This window comes from Liolophura sinensis, chromosome 3 (assembly GCF_032854445.1).
Source record: "Liolophura sinensis isolate JHLJ2023 chromosome 3, CUHK_Ljap_v2, whole genome shotgun sequence".
NCBI classification, from domain to species: Eukaryota; Metazoa; Mollusca; class Polyplacophora; order Chitonida; family Chitonidae; genus Liolophura; species Liolophura sinensis.
The window spans coordinates 20,518,787-20,545,259 of NC_088297.1; the positions used below are offsets into that span (position 1 = coordinate 20,518,787).

Consider the following 26,473-nt stretch of genomic DNA (forward strand, 5'->3'; position numbering starts at 1 on the left):
TAGCTCCCTTGAATTTCAAGGCGTATTTCTTTCATTAAATGCACTAATAGCGTGCATGTGGCCTAAATAAGCCTGTCACTGCGAAGAGCCTTCCTGTCAGGCTCTTGATTAAATGTCTTTTTAATTGATCAATCAATCATTTCCCCCAGCGCGATCAGAAATCAGCGTAAAGAATGCTGAGGATAAACCCATTGGTACACGTTACTGGGAATGTAGCCATCGTTATATCTCACCAGAATGTTCGTGAGTTCGAAGACCACCATGGTCAATTTTGTATCCCGGTTCCGATTAAAAGGCAAGTTCTTCTAGCCACTAGACTATCGTCCGTTCCATATTTTTATCATGAATATTTAACCCTACGTTTTTGCGGAAAATGTTGGGAGTTATCGCGTGTAGCACTGAATGAGCTTCATTCTGGTTCACTGACATTGGTTTCCTTCATTTATCCGGATATGTCCGGCATTACTATCGATTCCTTTTCTATCAGCTTGACGGTTGACATTGCTTGCTATATACTATTATTGCTCTCTTTCCCCATTGGCATTTTCTCATCGCAGACAGCAAATAGCTCTGGTACACTCGCTAATTGTTCGCATATTACAAAGTTCAGTAGGTACTTTACATAAATGCGAATTCTTCGATGATCAATCATTCCATGCATCAGTCACTCAGATATTACTTTTTAAGTGTTCGATATGACCAGGCATGGAATTGAACCTTGTCCTTTCCTACTCAACCCGTACTCTCTCTTAACGATCTCCCCCAGGTCAGTATTGATTTTGCCACCCTTATACAACAGGCTGATGTGTGTTAATTCTCCATTTCCGGCCGGCGGGTTGCGCTGTACGACAATAGACTCGATGCTCCAGTACAGCTACTGGGGATCAAGGATTTACCCGACGTATAGATTATTGGTTCGCTCTACTGACACGATTTTTGCCTCACTGCATCGCGAAGCAATCATTTGGTGAACGGCCTCAAAAAACCGATATACTTATACAATGATGTTAATGGCAAGGGAGAATCTAAGCTAAGCCGGGAGCCGGTCACTTCTGACAAACGGTCTTTCAGAAGGTCTTTCAGCAAACTGCGACCGGGTGTGGGTTACACCGGCGCTCTTCCCAATTTCCTCCCACCATAATGCTGGCCACCGTTGTGTAAGTTAAATATTTTTGAGTCAGGCATAAAACAAAGGTCAAATAAAAAATTAAATAAATGAGTAATAACTACAGTTACAAAATTACCTGTGTACGAACTCGTATGTTGCAATATCGTTGTATGCCGAAATCTCACAGCACGAAAGGTTGTACATCGAAATCTCACTGTTGTACTCCGAAATCCGAATATAACGTTGCTGTACGCTGAAATACTGCTGCAACATTGTGCAACATGGGAAATCGCATAGCAGTTTATGTTGTATGTCGAAATCTTATTGAGGTATTGTTGCATGATGAAATTCTGTTGCAATAATGTTGTATGATGAAACCTCACATGCAGGAACATTGTTGGATGCCGAAAACCCTTTTGGGTTATGTATGTAAGACATCTCATTGCATTCATCGTGTATGCCGAACGGACATGGAAATATCCGATTTATTTCATTTATTTATTTCATTTATTTATTTCATTGGTGTTTTACCCCGTACTCAAGAATATTTCACTTATACGACGGCAGTGGAAGGAAACCGGGAAGAGCCCGAGGGAAGCTCCCGACCATTCGCAGTTTGCTGGAAGACCTTCCCACGTACGACTGGGAAATATACTAATTTACCCAATTCCTGTTGTAGTATACAATTACTTTCACGCTTTTATGGAATTATTTATATTAATGGGTATTATTCTAACTTAGTCAAACACATGAAAGAGGATTATTCCATAGCAGGAAAGCGTTTGGATGATTTCGACAAACCAAAAACAGTCAAGATTCATACTAAACCTAAACGCTCAGCTAAGTGGACGTTCGTTTCTGACCGACTGTTTCATGGGCATTGTGTTTTTCCACAGACATCAATAAATCATACGTTATCTGCTTGGATTTTGTGTCCCGGGGATAGTCCATGATGCTGAGAATAGACATCGACTGGTATTTGTGTTAACCTATTCCCTCAGATGATCTTTGTTAATTGTTTGGTGAAAATCTCAGAATTGATAAACTGTAGTCACGCTTCCCTGATTATGGGATAGCCAAAGGGGTTGTGAGTGGAGACAAAAGACACATAATCGTCTAGCGTGAATATATATATATATATATAGATATAGATATAGATAGATAGATACACGGGCGCGCACGCACACATGTGTATGTATTTTAAAAAGTGAATGTTCTAATGTGGAGAGCAGGTGTAACAAAAAAACAACACAGGAAACCTTCTCAAATTTCTACATCGTTATATTCCAGCTGCAGTTTTGAACCTTCGTTCTCATCAGGGATACTGAGTTGTATCAGTGTCAAAATCATGATTGTGTACGGTATGGTCAGTCGTTGCAAGATCTGTATTTTTCACAAATTACGCCTAATTTCTGTCGCTGTGGTAATTCCTACAAGTTTTTCCATCTGCTACATGTGTGGAGTTAAAAAGCTCGGGAACTTGGAGCCATGGGTGTTTAAAAAGTGCTTCACACTGATTATCAAATTCACATTAATCGATGAGATTTTCTCAATAGAATCAACGCAGTTTTCCAAGAATTAATATTTAAACATTGTTGAGTATTGATAAAACATTCCTGCAGACCGACCTCAGTGAATGATATAGCTTTTCTGCGCATGACAACTCTTTGGGCTGTTCCGCTGGTTAACCTATTCAGTGCAATATCCATGTACATCAAGATCATATCACGTGACGTATGTTAAGTCTGTTTACAACAATACGCTGGCAGATATAGAGCCGAGAAGAAAGACTGTAACACCTTTTCAAGTTATGGAATTGGTCATTTTTCAAAACATTTTTAGCTCCCAGTGTTTGTGTATAGTTGTTGGTCGACCTGGTTGATCAGGGTGCATATATATTTGTGTTTACCAGATAGTCAGCATCGCTTTTTTGAGATAGAAACATGGTCTTCTTGCTAACAAAATATTGTTCTAGAACGGATATTGTTCCGCCATTTTTTCTAGTGAGCATATCTTCATTCATCAAATCGGCTGCGTTCGGTAAACTTCGCCGAGTAAACGATCTCCGCATCCGTCACTAACATTTTTTTTTGTAATTTACTGATTGCTCTAAACAGAAGCTCTTCAGATACCTTTTACCTAAGTAAACATTCTCTGAAGTAACACGAATTCCAGTTTGAGAAAAACCTGTTATAAGGTTGCTGGAAGATTGTGTATGTCATGTGAGTAGATGGCGCTGATCTCTTTGATCTTTGCCGCCCTGCAGCAAAATAAAGACTCTTAGCAGGAGAATTTTTTTTTCTTTCGGCGATACGTTCTTCTCAATGAATCGGAACACTCCCTGAGTGTCTTGCCGTTCTCGTTTCTGGTTACAAATTCATTTGTTGCCATGGAAACGGTCATTAATTAACCAGGGTTGAAATCAGCAACAATCCTATTAAACCCATACATATACATTCGTGTATATTTTGGTTCTTGCGTTCCCTCTGTCACAGTCTGATGTTCAAGCATCCCCATATATTCTACCAGCAGCACAGTAATTATCGTCTCTCTCAAATGCATCATTGTAATCCGATATGTAATGCCAGGGCAGGTATAGATACGCTAGTGAAAGTAATCCAGGCTATCATGTTACCTGCTAATGGACCTATATTAATACATGCCGTGCGTTCATAAGGCTTTCTCAGATGTCACGGTATTCATCTACATACATAAGCCTACAGGGCGCCAACATACTTAGTGCTCAAGCCCCTTTCTCACGATGCGACTTACAGCAGCGGCAAATTTGTAGAATTCAACAAAACAGAAGCACCTACATAATAAATGCTTAATATAAAATGCTGCATATAGAGTAAAAGAAGAGCAGCGAGGACAGTGTGATAGTTGATAAATTGTCACACGTAATCGGTGAATTCCAGCCTTTTATCGGTTTACCTCACTTAGGGTTTTATTATGACTGTTCATGAAATTTCTTAAATAGTAGCAACTCACACGCTTGTACAATTGCTTAAGTAGAATTAAGTAAAAAGAAATACAGTGTTGTTAACTGCATTAAGTGAACAATCATGTGAAAACAATTCCCTAAGCTTAGTCCACCAGCAGAATTTTGTTTTATGCAGGAAAACGATATAAAATACTATAGCATAGAGAGTAAAACCAGAGCAGTGACGACATTGTGACAGACGTACAGCACAGAGAGTAAAATCAGAGCAGTGACGACATTGTGATAGACGTACAGCACAGAGAGTAAAATCAGAGCAGTGATGACATTGTGATAGACGTACAGCATAGAGAGTAAAATCAGAGCAGTGATGACATTGTGATAGACGTACAGCATAGAGAGTAAAATCAGAGCAGTGACGACATTGTGATAGACGTACAGCACAGAGAGTAAAATCAGAGCAGTGATGACTTTCTGTCATAAACTTTGATGTATTACGTACACTGTACAGTCTATGTCTTATGGCAAACGCTCTGCATGCACTCAAGGTTGATGACTGCCTGTCTAAGCGTTCTCACGGAGACCTCGAACCTGCAGTGGGATCACGTAAAAAACCGGATCGACAGAAGTAGGCGGCTCTGGAGGAAAAAAAACATGGCTGGTATGTGATTGAGCCCATGTAATTGTATACGGCTAACCGAAACCAGGCATTTTGATGCGGCAAGGCACAATAACCAAATGAAATCAACATCGATCGGGGGCCTTTCATAGAGCTGCAGTAGAGAAGACCGGATCTGTAGCACGATCCAGCGTTTGTATTCAGCCTTCATTGCTACCATCATTATCGTCATTACGTTATGTATGTCGACTAGACCTGTATCCCGTTTAATCTCCCTAGTGAGGTTTAGGGAAAAATCACGGACTTACAGAAGGGTGAAAGTCTGAAAGGAAAATGCAGCACAAGAACGGTTTATAAAGATTGTAAGAACCTTTCAAAACATAACGTCCTTATTTATGTCAGTGCAAAAAGGTGTGCGTGGGTCGTCTATAATTCTATATACAGCAATTTATAATGATTCGGTGGTTTTGTGGGTCCGAATACTGTAAGCGGTAATTATTCATCGTGGATATGTTGTCTGTCTGTGTACAATAGGCTGTAATAATTCACGCGGTTTTTCGAATACTGTAAGCGGTAATTATTCATCGTGGATATGTTGTCTGTCTGTATACAATAGGCTGTAAATAATTCACGCGGTTTTTCCGAATACTGTAAGCGGTAATTATTCATCGTGGATATGTTGTCTGTCTGTGTACAATAGGCTGTAATAATTCACGCGGTTTTTCCGAATACTGTAAGCGGTAATTATTCATCGTGGATATGTTGTCTGTCTGTGTACAATAGGCTGTAATAATTCACGCGGTTTTCCGAATACTGTAAGCGGTAATTATTCATCGTGGATATGTTGTCTGTCTGTGTACAATAGGCTGTAATAAATTCACGCGGTTTTTCCGAATACTGTAAGCGGTTAATTATTCATCGTGGATATGTTGTCTGTCTGTATACAATAGGCTGTAATAATTCACGCGGTTTTTCCGAATACTGTAAGCGGTAATTATTCATCGTGGATATGTTGTCTGTCTGTGTACAATAGGCTGTAATAATTCACGCGGTTTTTCCGAATACTGTAAGCGGTAATTATTCATCGTGGATATGTGTCTGTCTGTATACAATAGGCTGTAATAATTCACGCGGTTTTTCCGAATACTGTAAGCGGTAATTATTCATCGTGGATATGTTGTCTGTCTGTGTACAATAGGCTGTAATAATTCACGCGGTTTTTCCGAATACTGTAAGCGGTAATTATTCATCGTGGATATGTTGTCTGTCTGTATACAATAGGCTGTAATAATTCACGCGGTTTTTCCGAATACTGTAAGCGGTAATTATTCATCGTGGACATGTTGTCTGTCTGTATACAATAGGCTGTAATAATTTACGCGGTTTTTTTTTGTTTGTGTTTTTTGTACACAATAAGGATATAATATATGGTAGATGGATTGTCTGCCGCTACACAGATGTTTGTAATAATTCTTGGTGGGGTTTGGTCTGTCTGTGTACAGATGTTTGTAATAATTCACAGTGGTTCTTGTCTCTATAAAGAAGCTGGTAATAAATGATAGTGTGTTTTGTCTGTCTGTGTACAGATGTTTGTAATAGTTCATGGTGGTTTTGTCTTTTTGCGTACGGAATGTTATAATGGTACATTCTGTACACAGTTTTAAGCAGTGATGGGTTATGTCTCTCTGTATACAGATGTTTGTTAATAATTCATGGTTGATCTTGTCTGTATAAAGACCACGTATGTTGTAGTAAAATGATAATAGGTTTTGCCTGTGTGCATGAGGTTGTAAATAATTCATGGTGGGTTTTGTCTGTCTGTTATCAGTCATAAATAATAGTGGGCTTTATCTGTCGGTACAAGAGGTTGTAATAAATGATAGTGGGTTTTGTCTATCGGCGCAGGAGGTTTTAATAAATGATAGTGGGTTTTATCTATCGTGCAGGAGGTTGTAAATAAATGATAGGGGGTTTTGTCTGTCGCAACATGAGGTTGTAATAAATGATAGGGGATTTGTCTATCGATATACAGAAGTTTGTTATAAATCGTATGTGTTTTCTCCGTCTGTGGAAGAGTATATCGTAGAAATTCACAGTAGGATTCATCGGTCTGTTTACAACAGATTGTAAGTTGTTGTGTGTTTTAGCCGTTTGAACAGAACACAGAAGTTGAAATAAATGCAGTAGATGCAGTACTTTTAGTGTCTGTTCGTGATAATATGCAAGATATAAGTGTAGATTTATTGGTTTACAAATGTGTGGGGTATTGTTTCAAAAGCTCGTTCATGAATGCGGTCTTCCGAACTATGATTTAAATGCGTCTTTGAACGGGTACATTTGCACCAAGACGAGGATTTTTGTTTTTATAGATGGGTTGATTAAAGTACACACCAGACTGTACATGTACATGTCTTACGGACTCTTTTCCTGCTTTACTGTGGTATAATCCAGTTTGTGTGTGATAGCTTTTACATAGAGGTGAGAAAAATAAATAGAAGTTTGACATCTGGTTGTTGTACAGGAGGTCAGTATGAGTACAAGTTTGGGATCGGGTTGCTATACAGAAGGCCAGTATGAGTAGAGCTTGGATCGGGTTGCTATACAGGAGGCCAGTATGAGTACAAGTTTGGGATCGGTTGCTATACAGGAGGCCAGTATGAGTAGGAGCTTGGGATCGGATTGCTATACAGGAGGCCAGTATGAGTAGGAGCTGGGATCGGGTTGCTATACAGGAGGCCAGTATGAGTAGAAGCTTGGGATCGGATTGCTATACAGGAGGCCAGTATGAGTAGAAGCTTGGGATCGGATTGCTATATAAGCCAATATGAATATGAAAGCTTGGGATCGGCTTGTGATTCAGGAGGCCAGTGCGAATATAGAAGCTTAGATCGGCTTGCTATATACACGGCCAATATGAATAGAAGCTTAGGATCGGGTTGTTATATAGCAGGCCAATGTGAATATAGAAGCCTGGAATCGGGTTGTTATATGGGGCCAGTATGAATAATAGAATCCTGGGATGGACTTGTTCTATAGGCCGGAGACCAATATAAATATAGACGCCTGGCATCGGCATGTTATATAGGAGGCCAATATGAATTGTAACTTGGGATCGGTTTGTTATAGGAGGCCAATATGAAATATAGAAGCTTGGGATCGGCTTGGTTATATAGGAAGCCAGTATGAATATGGAAGCTCTAAATCAGGTTTGTTATATAGAAGCTTGATATTGCGAGTGGACACTGAATACGGGATTGCCATTGGATAGTTATTGATGGGCAATACCTCTTAAAGTCGGTGGAGCTCTAATATATTGGGTTTGACAGGGATGCCTTTCGGAACATCCTGACCTTTGGACAATTCCAGTGTCGTATAATGTCAATGTTTGTAATTCCCCTCAGTGCACATACAACCGTTGAGGTCAGGTTAGCCGATCGGAGCCCGAGTGGCTGCCTGCAAGTCCCTACCGTACTGAGAAGTGCTTCTCTCGGATTGTACAGCAAACTGATTTTGAAGAATGTTTGGTATCGATTAGGGAACGTGTTGAGGGCATAGCGCACGGCATATTAAGTAGAAATCTTGCGGAGAGCGAGAGTTGCCCGTCAGAATACGTAGACATATACTCTCGAAAGGTGACCAGTGACTGATATTCCATCTAGCTGTGTGTATACGGTCGCTGGACAACGCTCTTATCTCGTCCAGCGCTATAAACAGAGGTCCTGTATAAGCAAAAAGTCAGGGCATTTTACTCGACTGGTTAAACTTCACCTCAGCGTTCAAGAAGAGTGGGAAATTACGAATCACGTATGTATTATATTAATCGCACTGGGAACACCGATCATTCATTGCTAAGCAAGACCAAGCCAGGCTGCAGCTGGCAGGCAGGGATCTATTCGTAGCCTGAGTGAGTGGTCAGCGGGTTGATTGGAACTGGAAGAGTTTGGCGCGAACGAAGTCGCTTGGCTTGTTGCTCGCGTCCGAGCAACCCTTACGTCGTTGGCATTGATATCGCTAAACTATATATAGCTGGCAGACTGTGCCCTAGCTATCGGGGACGCTTCCCGGGAGAGTTCCGCGTGCCATCTGTGTCAGCAAAGAGACCAATTCTTCGCGCGACAACAACCCCATCTACGGTCAATCCACCTCTCACTACTGTCGGAACACCATTTCAATCTACAACACAAATTACCTGCGACGGTTGTCATTTTGATCTGAGGATTGGTGCTGATGTTTTGACATTGCTTTCGGGAGGGTTGCGAAGACCATGTGAAAGCGCGTGTTTAAGTTCACCTAAGCGTGTCCTGCGTATCGGAGAATTGGTGGAAACAGCATTTGCTGTCGTTTTGGCCGCGATAACAACGAATTCACATTGCATTTGTCTAAAGGTGATCGTTACCATCGTGTTTCAGTCCGAACGGTATTTTGTTGTATCGAGCTGGGACCCGTATCTGCGGCGTACTACAAGCGCTGTCTTGAGACTGGTATTGTGCTGTCATCCACACCACTTATTTGTCATCAGGATTTCTTGTCGTCGTTCTTGTCATAACTACGCCTTTGGCATCCCAACGGATTTATCCTGACGTTTCATATGCCTCAGAATATCTTACTGATTATGTGAGATTCGGATTACGATTTGGTACTAAATATAAATAAACGGGAAACAGTTATCCATTCTGGCAATACCAACTTGATTAGGTACAATGATGACTGCGACTCTGTAAACGGTGCTCCTGATCGTTCTTACGAATTTCACAAGGCTATTGCCTTGGGATTTTTTTTGTACCATCGGATTGGTTTATTCTGAATAGCAACACCACGGCGAGACAACTGTGTCACTGCGGGCTGAGATCAAGCATGCAGACAAGGTGTTTTGATCTCTGTGAGGTGAGTCGCATACGACATAAACAAGGATTGACGTTTTGGCCTCGAAAATACCCGACATATTGTCCAAAAAGCACATATATTGTGTACTAAACTATAGTCTGTTATTCACTGTCTAGCTGAAAGGGACGGCAATCTGGCTTTAGTGATTCTTGTTTTTAGCTTTTTTTCGTTTATTTCTTTCTTTCTTTCTTTCAGTTCTCACCCCCAATCGTCAGCATGGGTTGATATATCTTTTCTATTACTGAAGCCTTCCATTCCTTTCCTTAGCTTGTTTCTTGTCGAAATTCTGTGAACAAAATACTGGGCATGGTAATTGTCACTTAGAAAGAGCACTTTTCAGTTAACGTTTCTGTTTTCGCACATAGTCTACAATTTGTGATGATATATCACATTAACCCACCCTTCTTGTATAACGTCGTGGTTCCACCAACCAACTGGGTTACGGTCAATGGAATCGCTGTAGAGCCAGTTAATTCATTCGGAAGCCGTGTAAAATCTGAGGGGAAATTACTGAGTCAGCTAACTGTATACTCTCCATAGGTAATTTGTACTGAATAGGCAGTGTTTTCTGTCAAAGTGTCCGAATTCATGGAAAGCCAGAAATGTAATTTGTGGCCACCTTCATCGACCTTTTCTACAAGCATATTTGTCTGACGTTCGATTTGAGGGTACAATCATGTCGCATTTCCAAAACGCTAAGAATCGTTGACCTTACAAAAACATGCACTAATTTTTAGACGTTAGCTTTTGTCATTATTTTTTTTTACTCTGCATATTTGTTGCATGTTAGCAATGGATACAACACAACACATTGTCCTGCATGCCGCTGCTATAATTGCAACGTTCAATATTTCTTCATGGTATTCATGGTAGGCCGTTGCAAATCCACTACCTAACTGTGGCGCCAAATGTTACTTCAGAGAATCTCTTGGTCGGGATAGGGCTTTACAAATCCGCTACCGTGAAGTTGCCGATTGTGCATGGTGTAAAATGCAAATTCATGGCATCTTTCGCTCTGGATTAGAACACGACACGTTTATGAGACGTTCCGGATAGGGCGCCACACATGTATTGCAGTGATGTTGCTAATTGTGGTGCTGAATGTTACTTTGTAGAAATCTCTCGCTCCGGATAGGGCGCCACACATGTATTGCAGTGATGTTGCTAATTGTGGTGCTGAATGTTACTTTGTAGAAATCTCTCGCTCTGGATAGGGCGCCACACATGTATTGCGGTGATGTTGCTAGTTGTGGTGCTGAATGTTACTTTGTAGAAATCTCTCGCTCCGGATAGGGCGCCACACATGTATTGCAGTGATGTTGCTAATTGTGGTGCTGAATGTTACTTTGTAGAAATCTCTCGCTCTGGATAGGGCGCCACACATGTATTGCAGTGATGTTGCTAATTGTGGTGCTGAATGTTACTTTGTAGAAATCTCTCGCTCTGGATAGGGCGCCACACATGTATTGCAGTGATGTTGCTAATTGGGGTGCTGAATGTTACTTTGTAGAAATCTCTCGCTCCGGATAGGGCGCCACACATGTATTGCAGTGATGTTGCTAATTGTGGTGCTGAATGTTACTTTGTAGAAATCTCTCGCTCTGGATAGGGCGCCACACATGTATTGCGGTGATGTTGCTAGTTGTGGTGCTGAATGTTACTTTGTAGAAATCTCTCGCTCTGGATAGGGCGCCACACATGTATTGCAATGATGTTGCTAGTTGTGGTGCTGAATGTTACTTTGTAGAAATCTCTCGCTCTGGATAGGGCGCCACACATGTATTGCGGTGATGTTGCTAGTTGTGGTGCTGAATGTTACTTTGTAGAAATCTCTCGCTCCGGATAGGGCGCCACACATGTATTGCAGTGATGTTGCTAATTGTGGTGCTGAATGTTACTTTGTAGAAATTTCTCGCTCTGGATAGGGCGCCACACATGTATTGCAGTGATGTTGCTAATTGTGGTGCTGAATGTTACTTTGTAGAAATCTCTCGCTCTGGATAGGGCGCCACACATGTATTGCAGTGATGTTGCTAATTGTGGTGCTGAATGTTACTTTGTAGAAATCTCTCGCTCCGGATAGGGCGCCACACATGTATTGCAGTGATGTTGCTAATTGTGGTGCTGAATGTTACTTTGTAGAAATCTCTCGCTCTGGATAGGGCGCCACACATGTATTGCAGTGATGTTGCTAATTGTGGTGCTGAATGTTACTTTGTAGAAATCTCTCGCTCTGGATAGGGCGCCACACATGTATTGCGGTGATGTTGCTAATTGTGGTGCTGAATGTTACTTTGTAGAAATCTCTCGCTCCGGATAGGGCGCCACACATGTATTGCAGTGATGTTGCTAATTGTGGTGCTGAATGTTACTTTGTAGAAATCTCTCGCTCTGGATAGGGCGCCACACATGTATTGCAGTGATGTTGCTAATTGTGGTGCTGAATGTTACTTTGTAGAAATCTCTCGCTCTGGATAGGGCGCCACACATGTATTGCAGTGATGTTGCTAATTGTGGTGCTGAATGTTACTTTGTAGAAATCTCTCGCTCCGGATAGGGCGCCACACATGTATTGCAGTGATGTTGCTAATTGTGGTGCTGAATGTTACTTTGTAGAAATCTCTCGCTCCGGATAGGGCGCCACACATGTATTGCAGTGATGTTGCTAATTGTGGTGCTGAATGTTACTTTGTAGAAATCTCTCGCTCCGGATAGAACGCCAGACATGTATTGCAGTGATGTTGCTAATTGTGGTGCTGAATGTTACTTTGTAGAAATCTCTCGCTCCGGATAGAACGCCACACATGTATTGCGGTGATGTTGCTAATTGTGGTGCTGAATGTTACTTTGTAGAAATCTCTCGTCCCGGATAGGGCGCCACACATGTATTGCGGTGATGTTGCTAATTGTGGTGCTGAATGTTACTTTGTAGAAATCTCTCGCTCCGGATAGAACGCCACACATGTATTGCGGTGATGTTGCTAATTGTGGTGCTGAATGTTACTTTGTAGAAATCTCTCGCTCCGGATAGAACGCCACACATGTATTGCAGTGATGTTGCTAGTTGTGGTGCTGAATGTTACTTTGTAGAAATCTCTCGCTCCGGATAGAACGCCACACATGTATTGCATTGATGTAGCTAATTGTGGTGCTGAATGTTACATTGTAGAAATCTCTCGCTCCGGATAGGGCGCCACACATGTATTGCAGTGATGTTGCTAGTTGTGGTGCTGAATGTTACTTTGTAGAAATCTCTCGCTCCGGATAGGGCGCCACACATGTATTGCAGTGATGTTGCTAGTTGTGGTGCTGAATGTTACTTTGTAGAAATCTCTCGCTCCGGATAGGGCGCCACACATGTATTGCATGTGTTATCATTAATTGCTGATATCGACTGATCGTTATATGATTCTACCCTTGTAGACCAAGCATTGTCAGTTTCCGACCTTTTGACGCCAGGACGTTGTATGGTGTCTTGCTACGAGACAGACACTTCGCAGTGCATGTTAACAGTGTATGTAACACGGCAAGATACATTGCCAAGCCTTGATCAAGCATCATGGTCTAGGGCTGCACCGGCATCGTTATAACACACAAGCACTGATAAAAAATATTAGGTCCTAGGGCTGCACCGAGATCGGGCTAACACGCAAACACTGATCAAGGATTAGGTCTTAGGACTCTACCGAGATCGTGCTAACACGCAAACACTGATCAAGGATTAGGTCTTAGGACTCTACCGAGATCGTGCTAACACGCACTGATCAAGGATTAGGCCTTAGGGCTGCACCGAGATCGTGCTAACACGCAAACACTGATCCAGGATTAGGTCCTAGGGCTGTACCGAGATCGTGCTAACACGCAAACACTGATAAAAAAAAATTAGGTCCTAGAACTGCACCGAGATCGTGCTAACACGCAAACACTGATAAACGATTAGGTCCTAGGGCTGCATCGAGATCGTGCTAACACGCAAACACTGATCAAGGATTAGGTCATAGGGCTGCACCGAGATCGTGCTAACACGCAAACACTGACCGAAGATTAAAAAGCCTATTTTGCTTGCTTTTTCAGATGTTTTTTGGACTTGAATGTTTTCATCATTTGTTTTCCTAATAATTTGCTTTGTGAATATTGAGTTGAAATCGGTGTCTCTTGATTTTTACAAATCTGAGATCTGATGTCTCACATTTATACAACATAAGGAATATCAAACCTTGTACTAAAATCGTATAGTGGATCCACTCTCTTAGTGGATATGAATATTATCAGCTTTATTCAGGACAATCTATCTTGCACATATTGATTTCCAATCGGTATCTCTTGGCTTTTACAAATCAGTGATTTAATGTCTCAGATTTACACGACATAAGGAATGTAAAAATCGTATGCCGTACTCTGTCTTAGTGGATATGAATATTTCCTGCTTTATTCTTGACAATCTGTCTTGCGAATATTGATTTCCAGTACCTGTTTAACCGGTATATTGATGAATATCCACTGGACATCTGAAGATTCATATAAAATATAGTATACACAGAACTGCCTCCAGGGGACAGTGTTACGTGCTGTGTCCGAGAATACAGAGAACGTTTAGTCTTTAGGGGAATATTGTGATCAATGGAGCCGTAGCCAGGCTAATATCCGGCATTAAGTCGCGTTGTTGGAGAGAAAGACAGAGGGCGTTGTCTTAGAACGAGGTCGGCTGGACGCTCTGCTTTGCCTTTGGCATGGTGCCAACTCGGTTTACTCCAGTTCGTATCGGGTATTGAAATATTTATCACGTTGAAGAGTCCGCATGATTTACTGTTTGGACTTCTTTGACATGTTAGTCACTTATCCTTTGGATAGCTTGAAGTAACAGGCTTATTTCTTGTAAGCCTGTCACATCCGGTAGATCTCTTATCCGCTATTAGCTGTACTACCTATTAGAAAACCTTTCGTTATTGACAATCACTTGAAAATTTCGTATAGAGAAACTGCTAGTGAAGTGGCAAAATTGGCAGTGTGTGCGTGTGTGTGTGTGTGTGTGTGTGTGTCTGTGTCTGTGTCTGTGTGTGTATTATTTTTTTGCTGTTGTTTTTTTTTGTAGGATTTGTTTTGTTTTTTGGATTTTGCTTTTTTTTTTACCCACAAGTTTTTTTTTAACCCACAAGATTAATTATGGGACAGCATTTATTTATATGACTGGTATTTAATGTCATACTAAAGAATTATTCTTATTAACTTATACACTTATACATGTTCACAGCGTTCAGATTTATACATTAGTAGAACCGCCTGGAGTAAACTGCTGCATGCAGGTATACCGCACGTAACCGAAGCATTCAGCGAAAGCCTGATCATTGTCAAGGGCCTGGTGGTATGTACGGACACCTCTTGCCTTAATGTCGCAAATGAAGCCTTCAGCGAAAAATTGGATCATTGGTCTACGGCCTGATGGACTGTATAGATGCCTCTTGTCTTAATGTCGTAGTTGAAGCTTGAAGCGAATGCCAGATCATTGGACTACGGCCTGATGGTCTGTATAGATGCCTCTTGTCTTAATGTCACAGTTGAAGCTTGAAGCGAATACCGGATCATTGGACTACGGCCTGATGGTCTGTATAGATGCCTCTTGTCTTAATGTCGCAGTTGAAGTTTGAAGCGAATGCCGGATCATTGGACTACGGCCTGATGATCTGTATAGATACCTCTTGCCTTAATGTCGCAAATGAAGCCTTCAGCGAAAAGCCGGATCATTGGTCTACGGCCTGATTGTCTGTATAGATGCCTCTTGTCTTAATGTCGCAGTTGAAGTTTGAAATGAATGCCGGATCATTGGACTACGGCCTGATGGTCTGTATAGATACGTCTTGCCTTAATGTCGCAAATGAAGCCTTCAGCGAAAAGCCGGATCATTGGTCTACGGCCTGATGGTCTGTATAGATGCCTCTTGTCTCAATGTCGCAGTTGAAGCTTGAAGCGAATACCGGATCATTGGACTACGGCCTGATGGTCTGTATAGATGCCTCTTGTCTTAATGTCGCAGTTGAAGTTTGAAGCGAATGCCGGATCATTGGACTACGGCCTGATGGTCTGTATAGATACCTCTTGCCTTAATGTCGCAAATGAAGCCTTCAGCGAAAAGCCGGATCATTGGTCTACGGCCTGATGGTCTGTATAGATGCCTCTCGTCTCAATGTCGCAGTTGAAGCTTGCAGCGATTGCCGGATCATTGATCTACGGTCTGATGGTCTGTATAGATGTCTCTTGCCTTAATGTTGCAAATGAAGCCTTCAGAGAAAAGCCGGATCATTGGACTACGGCCTGATGGTCTGTATAGATGCTTCTTGTCTTATTGTCGCAGTTGAAGCTTGAAGCGAATGCCGGATCATTGGACTACGGCCTGATGGTCTGTATAGATGCCTCTTGTCTCATTGTCGCAGTTGAAGCTTGCAGCGAATGCCGGATCATTGATCTACGGTCTGATGGTCTGTATAGATGTCTCTTGCCTTAATGTCGCATTTGAAGCTTGAAGCGAAAGCTGGATCATTGGTTTATGGCCTGATATTTTTTTTAGAATTACCCTTGTCGTTTCATCACCGACTTTATCTTTGACCTCGTTGTCATAGGTGTATTGCAAATAACGTTGTGATTGTTATCGCATTCGTGCTGATGTAACTGGAGAAATTTACGTTGGTTAGGGTCTTATTCTAACTGTTCATGTACATGCCTAAGTAAAGGAAAATTACACATCCCTAGATGATTTAGGCCTACATGATGTTTCCAACCATGTATTGTTGTTTGTTGTCGGGAAATTGGCTATTTTGACAGAAACAGCGGTACTCAGAATATAGGAATTCAAATCGTTGGCTGACTGTACACGCAAGTCTTGAACACTGTTTCCCGCATGTTTGAACGTCATTTGGGTTAACGGATTATCCACATTTGCTATGCAGTGACGTAATCAATCGTTCGATCGATGGATTCGTCCACCCGTTAGCTGAACTCCTTACTATATAACCGTTGTAATTGAAATGGTTTTGCCTGCCAGCTTTTCATTAATTGGCATCGAGACCTGAGAAAGCTGCTTGACGTTCTAGCGCGGACCTGAACGACAGCCAATCGATCGGCCCAATTTAATATGCCTAGGAAACTCGGCGAAAGCTGTTGGGAAACGTTTTTTAAAGTCGACGGTTTATTGTCCTGAGGGATTGCGCCGACAGCAATCTAACCCAGATAGTTTTTTCAGCATTTCTTCTTTTTCTTCATTTTCTTCGGAGTGGATATATAGGGATATGCCAGACACGGGAGGGCTTCTACAAGACTGATTATTCTGGCTCTTACAAGTTCAGGGTCGAGGTCACCGAGCCCCGGCTTGAGGCGAATCGGGGGGTGGTGGTGGTTGGCTTCGGGTAGCAGAATCCTGTCATCACAAGTCCATACATACACTGATCTGTATTCTTGGTTACTTTCACCAGTGAAAATCCGGGTTCGAATCTAGTCAAAGCCGAATTATTTCGATATGTTTCCGCCCCTGATATCTATCACTAGTACAGGAAGAAATGGTACAGTACTGAAATGCTTAGAGCTAATCTGGGATTAGTTATTTTGTTGCAAAATATATTTTTTTATCTCTTTATTTATTTGATTCTTGTTTAGCGCTGTGCTAAAATTACTTTTTAACATTGTGTTTTATATTGTAACAAAACTGACATGCCTTCTAAATGATGAATGGAGCCTGATGTTTCTGTGGTATCCAATAGTCCTGCCGTTCCTACAACAACCACATGTCCTTCTTACAACCCCTCAGACGTCCTTCCTACAACCCCTAAAGTAAGATACCTCCATGTGTTGCCAACGGTTGGCATTTGATTGTGTCAAGAAATGCAGCTGCTCCTAAAACCGAAAACCATCATTGTGATAATGCTGATTGTTTTATATGCATGGAATGAATTGGTTTCCTGGTTCTGCTGTTATAAACGCCAAAAAAAACAAAACAATGCAGGGCAGGAGTAAATAAATTGGCCTACAGTTGTAAATAGATTGTTAACATGTACAGAAAACTGTGTGCTCGCGCAGTGACGTCACAGGCTGTTTGGCGTGTCACCGGCAGGAAAGCCGTATATCATAACAAATTAATGGCTGCTCTGATTTAAGACGATCGGCGTAGGATTGATGTAGCTCCCTGTCTTACCCATAACCGACACTATCATTGGTATATAACAGATCGACAGTAACGTGAGTGCTCTTCGTGTAACACGCCTAGATACTCTCTAAAAGCCTGTGTTTACAGACGTGCTACAATGGGAGACTCGAGGACGAGCCACACAGAAGGTCCAAATGACTTTAGAACGCATCCTTTTCTGCTGTGACGTTGCAGTGCTTCATGTATGTTTAATGAGCACACCGATATCTTTGACGTAACAAAGGAAAGAAAAAATGCGTTCTGGAGCTTTGGACCGTCTTGATACGGGGGGTTTGGGGAGGAGTTTTACGAATTTCCCATTGCTTACTAGTATCCGCCCTCGTGGGTGAGAGTTCGATCCCAGTTATTGTCACACTTGTTTCACATTCCATCATTGGTCATTCCTCGAGGAGCTGTTAAATACAAACAACAAAGCTAGAGGTTAGGTGAGATGCATGAAAACATTGACGACACTGTTGACACATGATTTCACATAATGAGTGATATACCACTTCTGGATTATTTTTACTTTAGTCAAGCCTTTATTATTATTTTTGGTGACCATTGTTGATCACTGCTTTTAGCAGCTTGCCTTAAATGCTATATTATTGCCAATCAAGGTCGTATGAGCTAGCATCAAGCTTGAAGAAAGAATGTTGTTTATACTAGGGGTAAAATGTAATCGAATGGTATGTTACATTTGACCTTTTCAAGCCTTCACTCAAAAACACGCTATTGACCAATCATAAGTAGTATTTTTGCAAATGGGTCAACCGGATGTCCCACACATTGGTTACAAATGTTCAGTCCTTTTGGGATCTAATTGCTGTCAGCGGGAATGGAATGAAAGTAAGGTTGTCACGAGAAGGAGTGGTGGGACATCGGATGTGTTGGATCCATGCATTGTTTACACTGATTTTATCTACCAGCTCTCGCTGCATGTATTTACTCTGGTACATTGCCATCAATTCGGATGTCAGCGAACTGAGATTTCATAATAATGTCACCACAGGCGTGGTATTTAATCTTGCATCGGTTACCTCGATGTTTGTGAGCGACAGACGGGAAAAGAGACAGGGTGTGTGTGATGTGGGTGATTGGGTGGGTGTTTTTGTGGGGTTGTGGAAATAGAATGTGCGGTAAGACCTTGGCTGTCTGACATATCAAAAGCCGACTTAACCCGCCTACGTGCTTCTGTCGCATTTAGTCCATCAAACTATGCAATTACGTAAAACAAGCAAATGCGGGGTTGGTAAAGTACTGTCGGAGGAGACAGTAAATACCATGTTAAAGTTCATAGCTTCAGGTGAAAATCACGTCACGCGAGATAAATCGAAAATCACGACCGCTATTTTCCCCCCTCGAGGATTACCCTAGGTGATAATTCGTCGTCTGAAGTAAATGGTAGACAGGCGTTTGTTATTGACCGGGTACTCTGACACTAGACACGACGTCGAATCCCTCGAGGCGTGCCCAGATATAGCCAAAACAGACACGCTACTTTGGAATCACGCTAAAAAGGATAATCCACTGTCCTAATTCAGGGCCCGGGGGGAGAGGGTGGTGATTTCAAATCTCAGCTCTTTGGTGAACGGTTGAGCTATCTAATATATACCCTTTCATCCGATTTGCCGATTTGCCTCTGTGGATGAGATCAGATAATTTGCTCTGTGACCGGATATAATACAAGGCTCGTACATTTATCAGTAATTTGCGCCATTCTTTGACTTAAATACTAAATCCCCGCTCACTCGCTGTTTGGTGTGGTGCTTTATTCCCTTTAGGATGGAAAAAGAGTGGTTTGCCCAACGCTATATTTAAAGTAGAATTATGCTAAAAGAAAGGAACATTTCCGTCTTTTCATGGCATTACAACTGCCATTATACCTGCAGTTATGGTTGCCATTATAGCTGCAAGCATATTTGAAGAGCATTCTCCACTCCAGGGTCACCACATTTTGTGCAAAGCCTGTGATAGTTCCAATACTGAACAAGGGGTATTCAAGTTCCGTGGAAATCTCACGAGAACAGCAGCATTTTGCGAAACTGAACTTTCTGATTATTATTTACTCTTAACTCTATTCTACGCATATATCCCTATGTACAAATTCATCGGATAGGCCTACATGTAATTTGTGGAAACAAACCGAAGGAAAGTGGACATTTTTCATATTCTGGTTTACAACTGTTAAATACACTCACATCTATCAGGGAAAGTCAGGTGAAGATAAATCTGTCACCACTGCTGACCTAATCCAGTGGCTCTGATCTCGCGAGATTTCACGGGAAGTCGAATATCGCTTTTTTTCCTGTGTGTGTAATGCCGTTTCAGATTTCAATCAATCAATCAATCAATAGCCAAGACAACTTGTTCTTCATGTTATAGTACCGATTCTAACCTTTGTTCCACATGTTAACGCCCTCAAACTCTGTCGATTATATTTTACCCCAGTCCATTCTCGCCTTGTATCACATGAAGGCTACACTCTAAACAAAATTCTAATCTGCTGAATTCAGCGTGATATTATGTTTTCAGAATGAGGCTCGAGTATATTCAGTTACTACATAGTATTTTTATGCTTATTGTGTTATGAGTATTACCGTATCAGGTTACACCCACAGAGCTTTTTCCCTGGAAGAACGGAGCAAATCTGCCATATATGACTTAATGTTTTGTAGCAATGACATAATCTATTCTGCCATCACTCAGAAAACACTTGACTTTTCCCCGTGTGTAGGAACACCTGGTCAAACTTACATAGGGAGTGGCGAGCTCACCGTGGCAGTTCATCAACAAGCTAGACGAGGTTCTACCTGACACAATCTCCGCCAGCTATCCCAGCGCTTGTCCAAATTCATCAACATCCCCGTAAAGAATTACCCACGCACTATTTATACATGGAGACGAGCAGGCCCGCCCTGCACATGCTACATGGTATAAACGCGATCGTTGCTGAACGCAAATTCGCCTGTACATAAAACTTCGCACACAGGAAGGAGGTAATATCGCGTTAGGTTCTTCGCTGGAGGAGTACTGAACCCTGATTGGCCACGCGCACATCACGCCTCATTTTCGTTATCCACTCCTTTTCGCTCTCGTGATGAATCCTTGGCGTCAGCTGCAGCAATCGCATGGTTTTCGCCATCGCAGAGAAGCCTGAAATTGTTGTTGTTGAAACTTCATACGGCTGTACGAGTTCCAGTCTCATTCCTCCGAGCAGGTGGCACGGTTGTGAATTTCACAACACGTGTGTTCTTTTCTTGCTTTAGAACTTTACGGACAAAACTTCATATTGTCAGTGAAACTTGAAAGAGAAACGCATGATGGTTCGTTTAGATCATCAAATTCAACTAATACCGAGATGTAAATGTTACAAAACCGGTGGAATATTTTTTTTTACATTTGGCCTGCAATTTGATATCAGGGCATTTGGCTTCATGGCCAACTTTACCTCTTCAAGCGTAAAACGCAATGTGTGGGCGTAAAATTATTTCCACGAAAGCTTGATCCATTAATGATTTACATATATAAGTAAATGGTTAGCCTCTGATCAAATGTGATGATATACATATGAAAATAACCCACAGTAATTAAGTCAAATATTCCCTTTACTTATTCTTATTGTTATCGAATTACAATCAGCTGATCAGTCAATAATTTCACCGTCCTACTCAAGACATCAATCATACCATCACGCATGTGCCACGATATCATTTGAGTTTTATTTCCGGATTTGACGCTAACCTGTAATCTTGTTCTTTAATTCAGTCACGCGACCAGTCCCTCAGTCAATCAATCAATCCCGTCGCAATGACGCGTTTGGTTTTTGTTGTTGTGTAAGACACTAACCGCTGACGCCCGGCTGGAGAAGCTCTTCTCGGAAGGGACTATTATCCGTAATTCCATTTAAGAAGCAGACCTGTGTTGTGAGGAAAGCACTTTCTGCGCCGCCTTGGGCCCTGAGGTTAGCAATCATCTCGAGAAAATAGGATGAACGATCTACCAGAGGTTGGATACACTTGTCGGCGGGCTTACTCTCTCCTGTCATAGACCTCTCAACCGCGCTGACAAGCTGGTTCTGCAATAGATACTAAAACCCCAGCTTCAGATCCCATCTATACTTTTATTCCCTATACATATACATGTATATAAAAGTCGTGTGGTTGTGTATATATACACTCAAAAAAATAATCTGTTGACTTTAACAGAAAGTCTGTTGTCTGACTGATGCTAGAATGTATTCTGTTATTATTACATAATACCGCGTAATATTCAACATAATGTCCTGTTCGTTTAAAAGAACCATTTTGTCGAAATAATAGAATATATGTGTTATATTTAACGGAATAATCTGTCGCAATATTAGAATACATTCCAGCATCAATGGAAATAATTTTCTATATCGGATTCCAGACGAAATACTATACTAACACTAGATTTACTCTCTGCGTACTTCCAGAAGTATAAAGATTCTTTATATAAGTTCAACAAATACTTAATGTATGGTTCTACTGTGTATAATGCGGAAGTAGTTTTCTTTGTGAGATTCCAACAAATATGCATCTTGCTTCACTGAGGGAATTAAGGAATTATGATTTTGTAAAGGATGTTAACACATATAGTTCCACAATACGTATATTCATGCGTTGTGTAGGCCTATATGGATATGTCCGCATCACATGAATTAACATATAGAATTGCAGTTAAAATGCAGACAATAAATGTATAAGTGAATAAGTGATATTTCTGATCTGAAAGAGTATCAACGTGAACTCATCATCTGATATATATAATGGTCTGTTTACTATGGTTTTCTAGTACTATACAATTTGCGCATCCATGTGGCGGACGGTCTGGTACGTGCAAAGTAACTTTTTATCGATTTCTTCGCGCGAGGTGGTGGTGGTGGTGGTTGGGGGGGGGGGAGGGGTGGGGTGAGGTACTGGCATTTATCAGTAGTTGATAACCTACATCATTTTACACCGTTGTACTAGACAACATGTGACTACTGAACAATCCGGAACGGTGATTTTAAAAGGTATACCTGATTTACTGTACGTACTGCTACCTAACGTGATTTAATATTCTTCCCCCACAAGAAAGGAATTCCGTTATTTCCGTGATAACTTCCGTGCATTGTGACGAAGTCAACGGAATTTATATTAACTGTAACATCTGTTTTGCATGCTTTGCCGGATATTACTTTATAATGATACATCAGATTTGAACGGAACAATGTTTTTAAACGAGATGATAACATTGATTTTCAGACTTACGTATAGAATAATATCAAACCCGTACATTTGTTTGCATACCACTTTTTAGGTAACTGTGATGAAGGATAGAGCCAAATCCATTGCCGTTTTTTTTAACAAAAGCCCTGGCTTTGCTATGTTAATGGCGTTCTTCTTGTATCCATGGTGATATAGGAGAGTATTGTGCTTAGCTACAAACGACGGAGTTATTTGTATTATTGACAATGACCGAAGATATATTTGTTGTTGAAACTTATGGAAAGATGCTATAAATTCTTATTTGTACATGAACTAAATCTGTAACGAAGAAAATTAGATTTGTCACTTACTATACCGAACCAGTTGAACTGACACTAAAACAATACCATAAATCTTAATTACCATGTGTAATTGATGAGAAAATCAATACCGTGCTTAAAATTGATATATGTCTCCTGATATAATTAAGGTCAAAATTTTTAAGCCGGAGTAGAAATAAAACCCAAACTAACGTAAACTGACTGAGGTGGTATTTTCGCTAGTTTCTTGTGACCATTGTCTCATTATCACATGGTCGTCTCTGCTTCTGGTTTTATTCTCTGTGCTGTAAGTATTTTATATTACTTAGCTTCAACATAACGGAAAGCTGTCCAGTGAATCATACAGACTACTGATGGAATTCTTTGTCATTACTTGACCAGGGTACGACCTCGGGACTTCTTTGACCATTATACTTGTACGTTCCATAAATGTGCACGCTTTTCACCTATCCCGTTATTGTGCCTGGGCCTTCGCGGTGGCATTATATACGTATAATTATATATACAAACCATACACCATGGCGTTTGTCCAAGTCACAGTACTCTTAATGAGCTTGAATGTTCCACATTGAAGGCCGTTGTAATAGAGTTCTATTTTGAAATTAGCCCTGTCAACGCCTGGGTGTTAAGAGGAGTTACGAGTTAAGAGGACTCTCCTCGCTGGACACTGAGTGACCATATATGTAAGAGCCCGTAAGCTCTCGTATTTCCTGCCGGCCCTTTCCTAGGGTCGATTGACCAACGGTCAAGAAGACCTGGTGGTACTGATTGAATCTTGACCAAGTGCTGTAACTTTGAGAAGATAAGAACTGACGAGGAGGGTGGAGTTGTGGGGGATGGGGGTAGGAGGAGGGGGTGACGGGTGAGATACTAAGACGGTTCCAGTCAGGCGCCCATGTTCCATAAGTGTGGACTGGCCAAAAATAGTAGAGATATCAAGCGAGGCTTGGAATTCTCAGTACAACACCGGTCTGCTGCTGTGGAGTGCGGGGGAAAGGGCTTAGCCTACAGTTTGCACCCAAACGGTGTGGAGCTTAGTGGAATGCACTCCTGCACTAGCTTCACCGTTACTGCTACCCAAGGGCTAACGGTATTTTAGCGTGCTCTTTATCTGTATGTATGTATATATGTACTGCGTGTTAGTTGGGTTATGCAGAGTGTTGGCTGCATCTACGCGTACGCTGAGCCAACCGATGATCGTTTGGACGACTGGAATAAAAAAACAATCCGATCGAGTTACTAGTATGTCCACGTTTTAAGTGGAAAACGAAGTTCTTGGCAACGTTTCTGGGAAATTTCTATTGGAATATCGATGTTGGTCTAGACAGGGCAAGTCGATCTCCCGACGATTTGGCCCGCAAAGCTTAAAAAAGGGTTTAATCGTCCAAAGTCTCTTTTATCAGCCGATGTTGGCAAGGCCATGTTTTTCTCTGGTTGGCCAATAATCGCTTGAGAGGTGCTATATACACAACCGGGGCCTCGTTAACTGGCTTGTTGTGTTTTGTGTACCCAAGGACAGAATAATTGAAGAGGATTAGCAGAACGGAACAAAAGCGTCACAAACTAGGCGTAGAAACTTGGAATGGACAAGTCCTGTTCTGGAAATATGGAAGGCCATTCGGGAAGATAACGGCAAAGTAGTCTGGAACTCTGTTCTCACTATCGTCTATATGTGGACTACATATATGTACTTGTTTACCAGCGCGGCAATTTAACACGCCATGGTACCTCCGTACTCTTCCAGGGAATTTACTTTCACACCATTGGGTTCTCATTTTGCCTAAGTCTTTTCTGGTCCATGTACTACGGTCCGTTCTTCAGAATTTCCTAGAGGACAGAAGAACTTGCCCAAACACCCCCCCCCCCCCCCCCGTCTCCCCCCGATGTTTTCTGTCTCCGGCCTATTCACTGCTGCCAAATGGAAGTTTGACGAGTCACATCGCCCGGAAACCCCGGACAATCCCGGAGACCATGCACTAAGAACAGTGCGGAATTCACCCACCGGAACGATTAGTCCAGGGAGGATGACAACATGCTGCTGCTCTCCAGATTTACGGGTGTGCTTTTTTATCCTTTTTGATGGGTTGATATGTATACTGTTTTGGATAATCATGCAGTCACGACGAATTTTTTTTGATTGGTTGATATGTATACTGTTTTGTATAACCATGCAGTCTCGACGAATTTTTGTAACAATCATTTTATCTATACTCTACCCCATATTTTTCAACATTCTGCATACGTCTGACGTTTTCGGGCTTTTTCATGTACTTGCTTTATGAATTGAGATGGAGTTCATGTCTTATCGACGTTAATCTGCTACCCGTAAAATGCGACATTGCTGCTTTGAAACTCTGTACTGATTTAGCTTCTTTTATACATTATGCAATTGGACGATTTTGATGCATTTAATTTGTTTTTCGTAATTTTGGTGTGTTCTCCACTCCTGTCACGAGAACGCTAAGCCTTCGATTCTTATTTTTTTATATATATATGTGATTGGTGTTTTACACTGTACTCAAGAATATTTCACTTACACGTCGGCGGCCAGCATTAGGGCGGGTTTCGATTCTTAAGATGTCGTGATAATAGTTTTTGGGTTTCCTGCTTTTTTGTTATTACTACCTTTACATCGGAAATGCTGTTGACGCCTTGTATTCATCTCCTTGTGTTTTGTAAGGATTTATTATCACATCACTATACAATCCCATAAAGCACGGTCATGATTTAGCTCCTCCTTTACTTAGGACAGTCAATTTAGAATATGTACCTGGAAGTTTTCAAAAGGATATATGATAATGACTGAGCATATCGTTTATCAAGACTGTTTCTTCAGGATATAAGGCAATAATTGAGCATATCGTTTACCAAGACGTTTTCAAAGTATGCATCTAGTTCGAGCCATTTCAACTGCTGCCTTACGTCAGAAGATTCATCTGGTAAATGACGAGGAGCGGTGTAGTTTGCACTGAGCTGTGTCCTCTTGACCTCAGCAAATAAACTTAAGCGCCACCACAGAAATGAAATATTGGTAAGAACTGGCTAGATTACGAATGAAAGAAATCAACAGAATGATGAGTACTTAGAGGAATGTGAGAATTATTGGTAGGGAAATGTCAGCTTTACCTCTCTTTGGAGAAACAAAATGCCAAAGTTACAGAATTTTGCGGAGGCAGTTTGCCCACTCATTTAAGTAC

At 41.4% G+C, this 26,473-nt stretch overlaps 1 protein-coding gene across 4 annotated transcripts in view; it reads left to right on the forward strand.

Moving 5' to 3' along the window:
• The window catches only part of LOC135463848 (neo-calmodulin-like), a 112,325-nt gene that overhangs the window by 64,073 nt on the left and 21,779 nt on the right, over window positions 1-26,473 (forward strand). The window contains exon 1 of one of the 4 annotated variants that reach the window (XM_064741295.1): window positions 24,524-25,333. The exons of the other annotated variants lie outside the window; for them this stretch is intronic. Within the exon in view, the coding sequence (XP_064597365.1) occupies window positions 25,160-25,333 (174 nt within the window). The 5' untranslated portion in view covers window positions 24,524-25,159. Of the gene's footprint in view, window positions 1-24,523; window positions 25,334-26,473 lie in introns of those variants that run through there. 4 annotated transcript variants of the gene reach the window in all.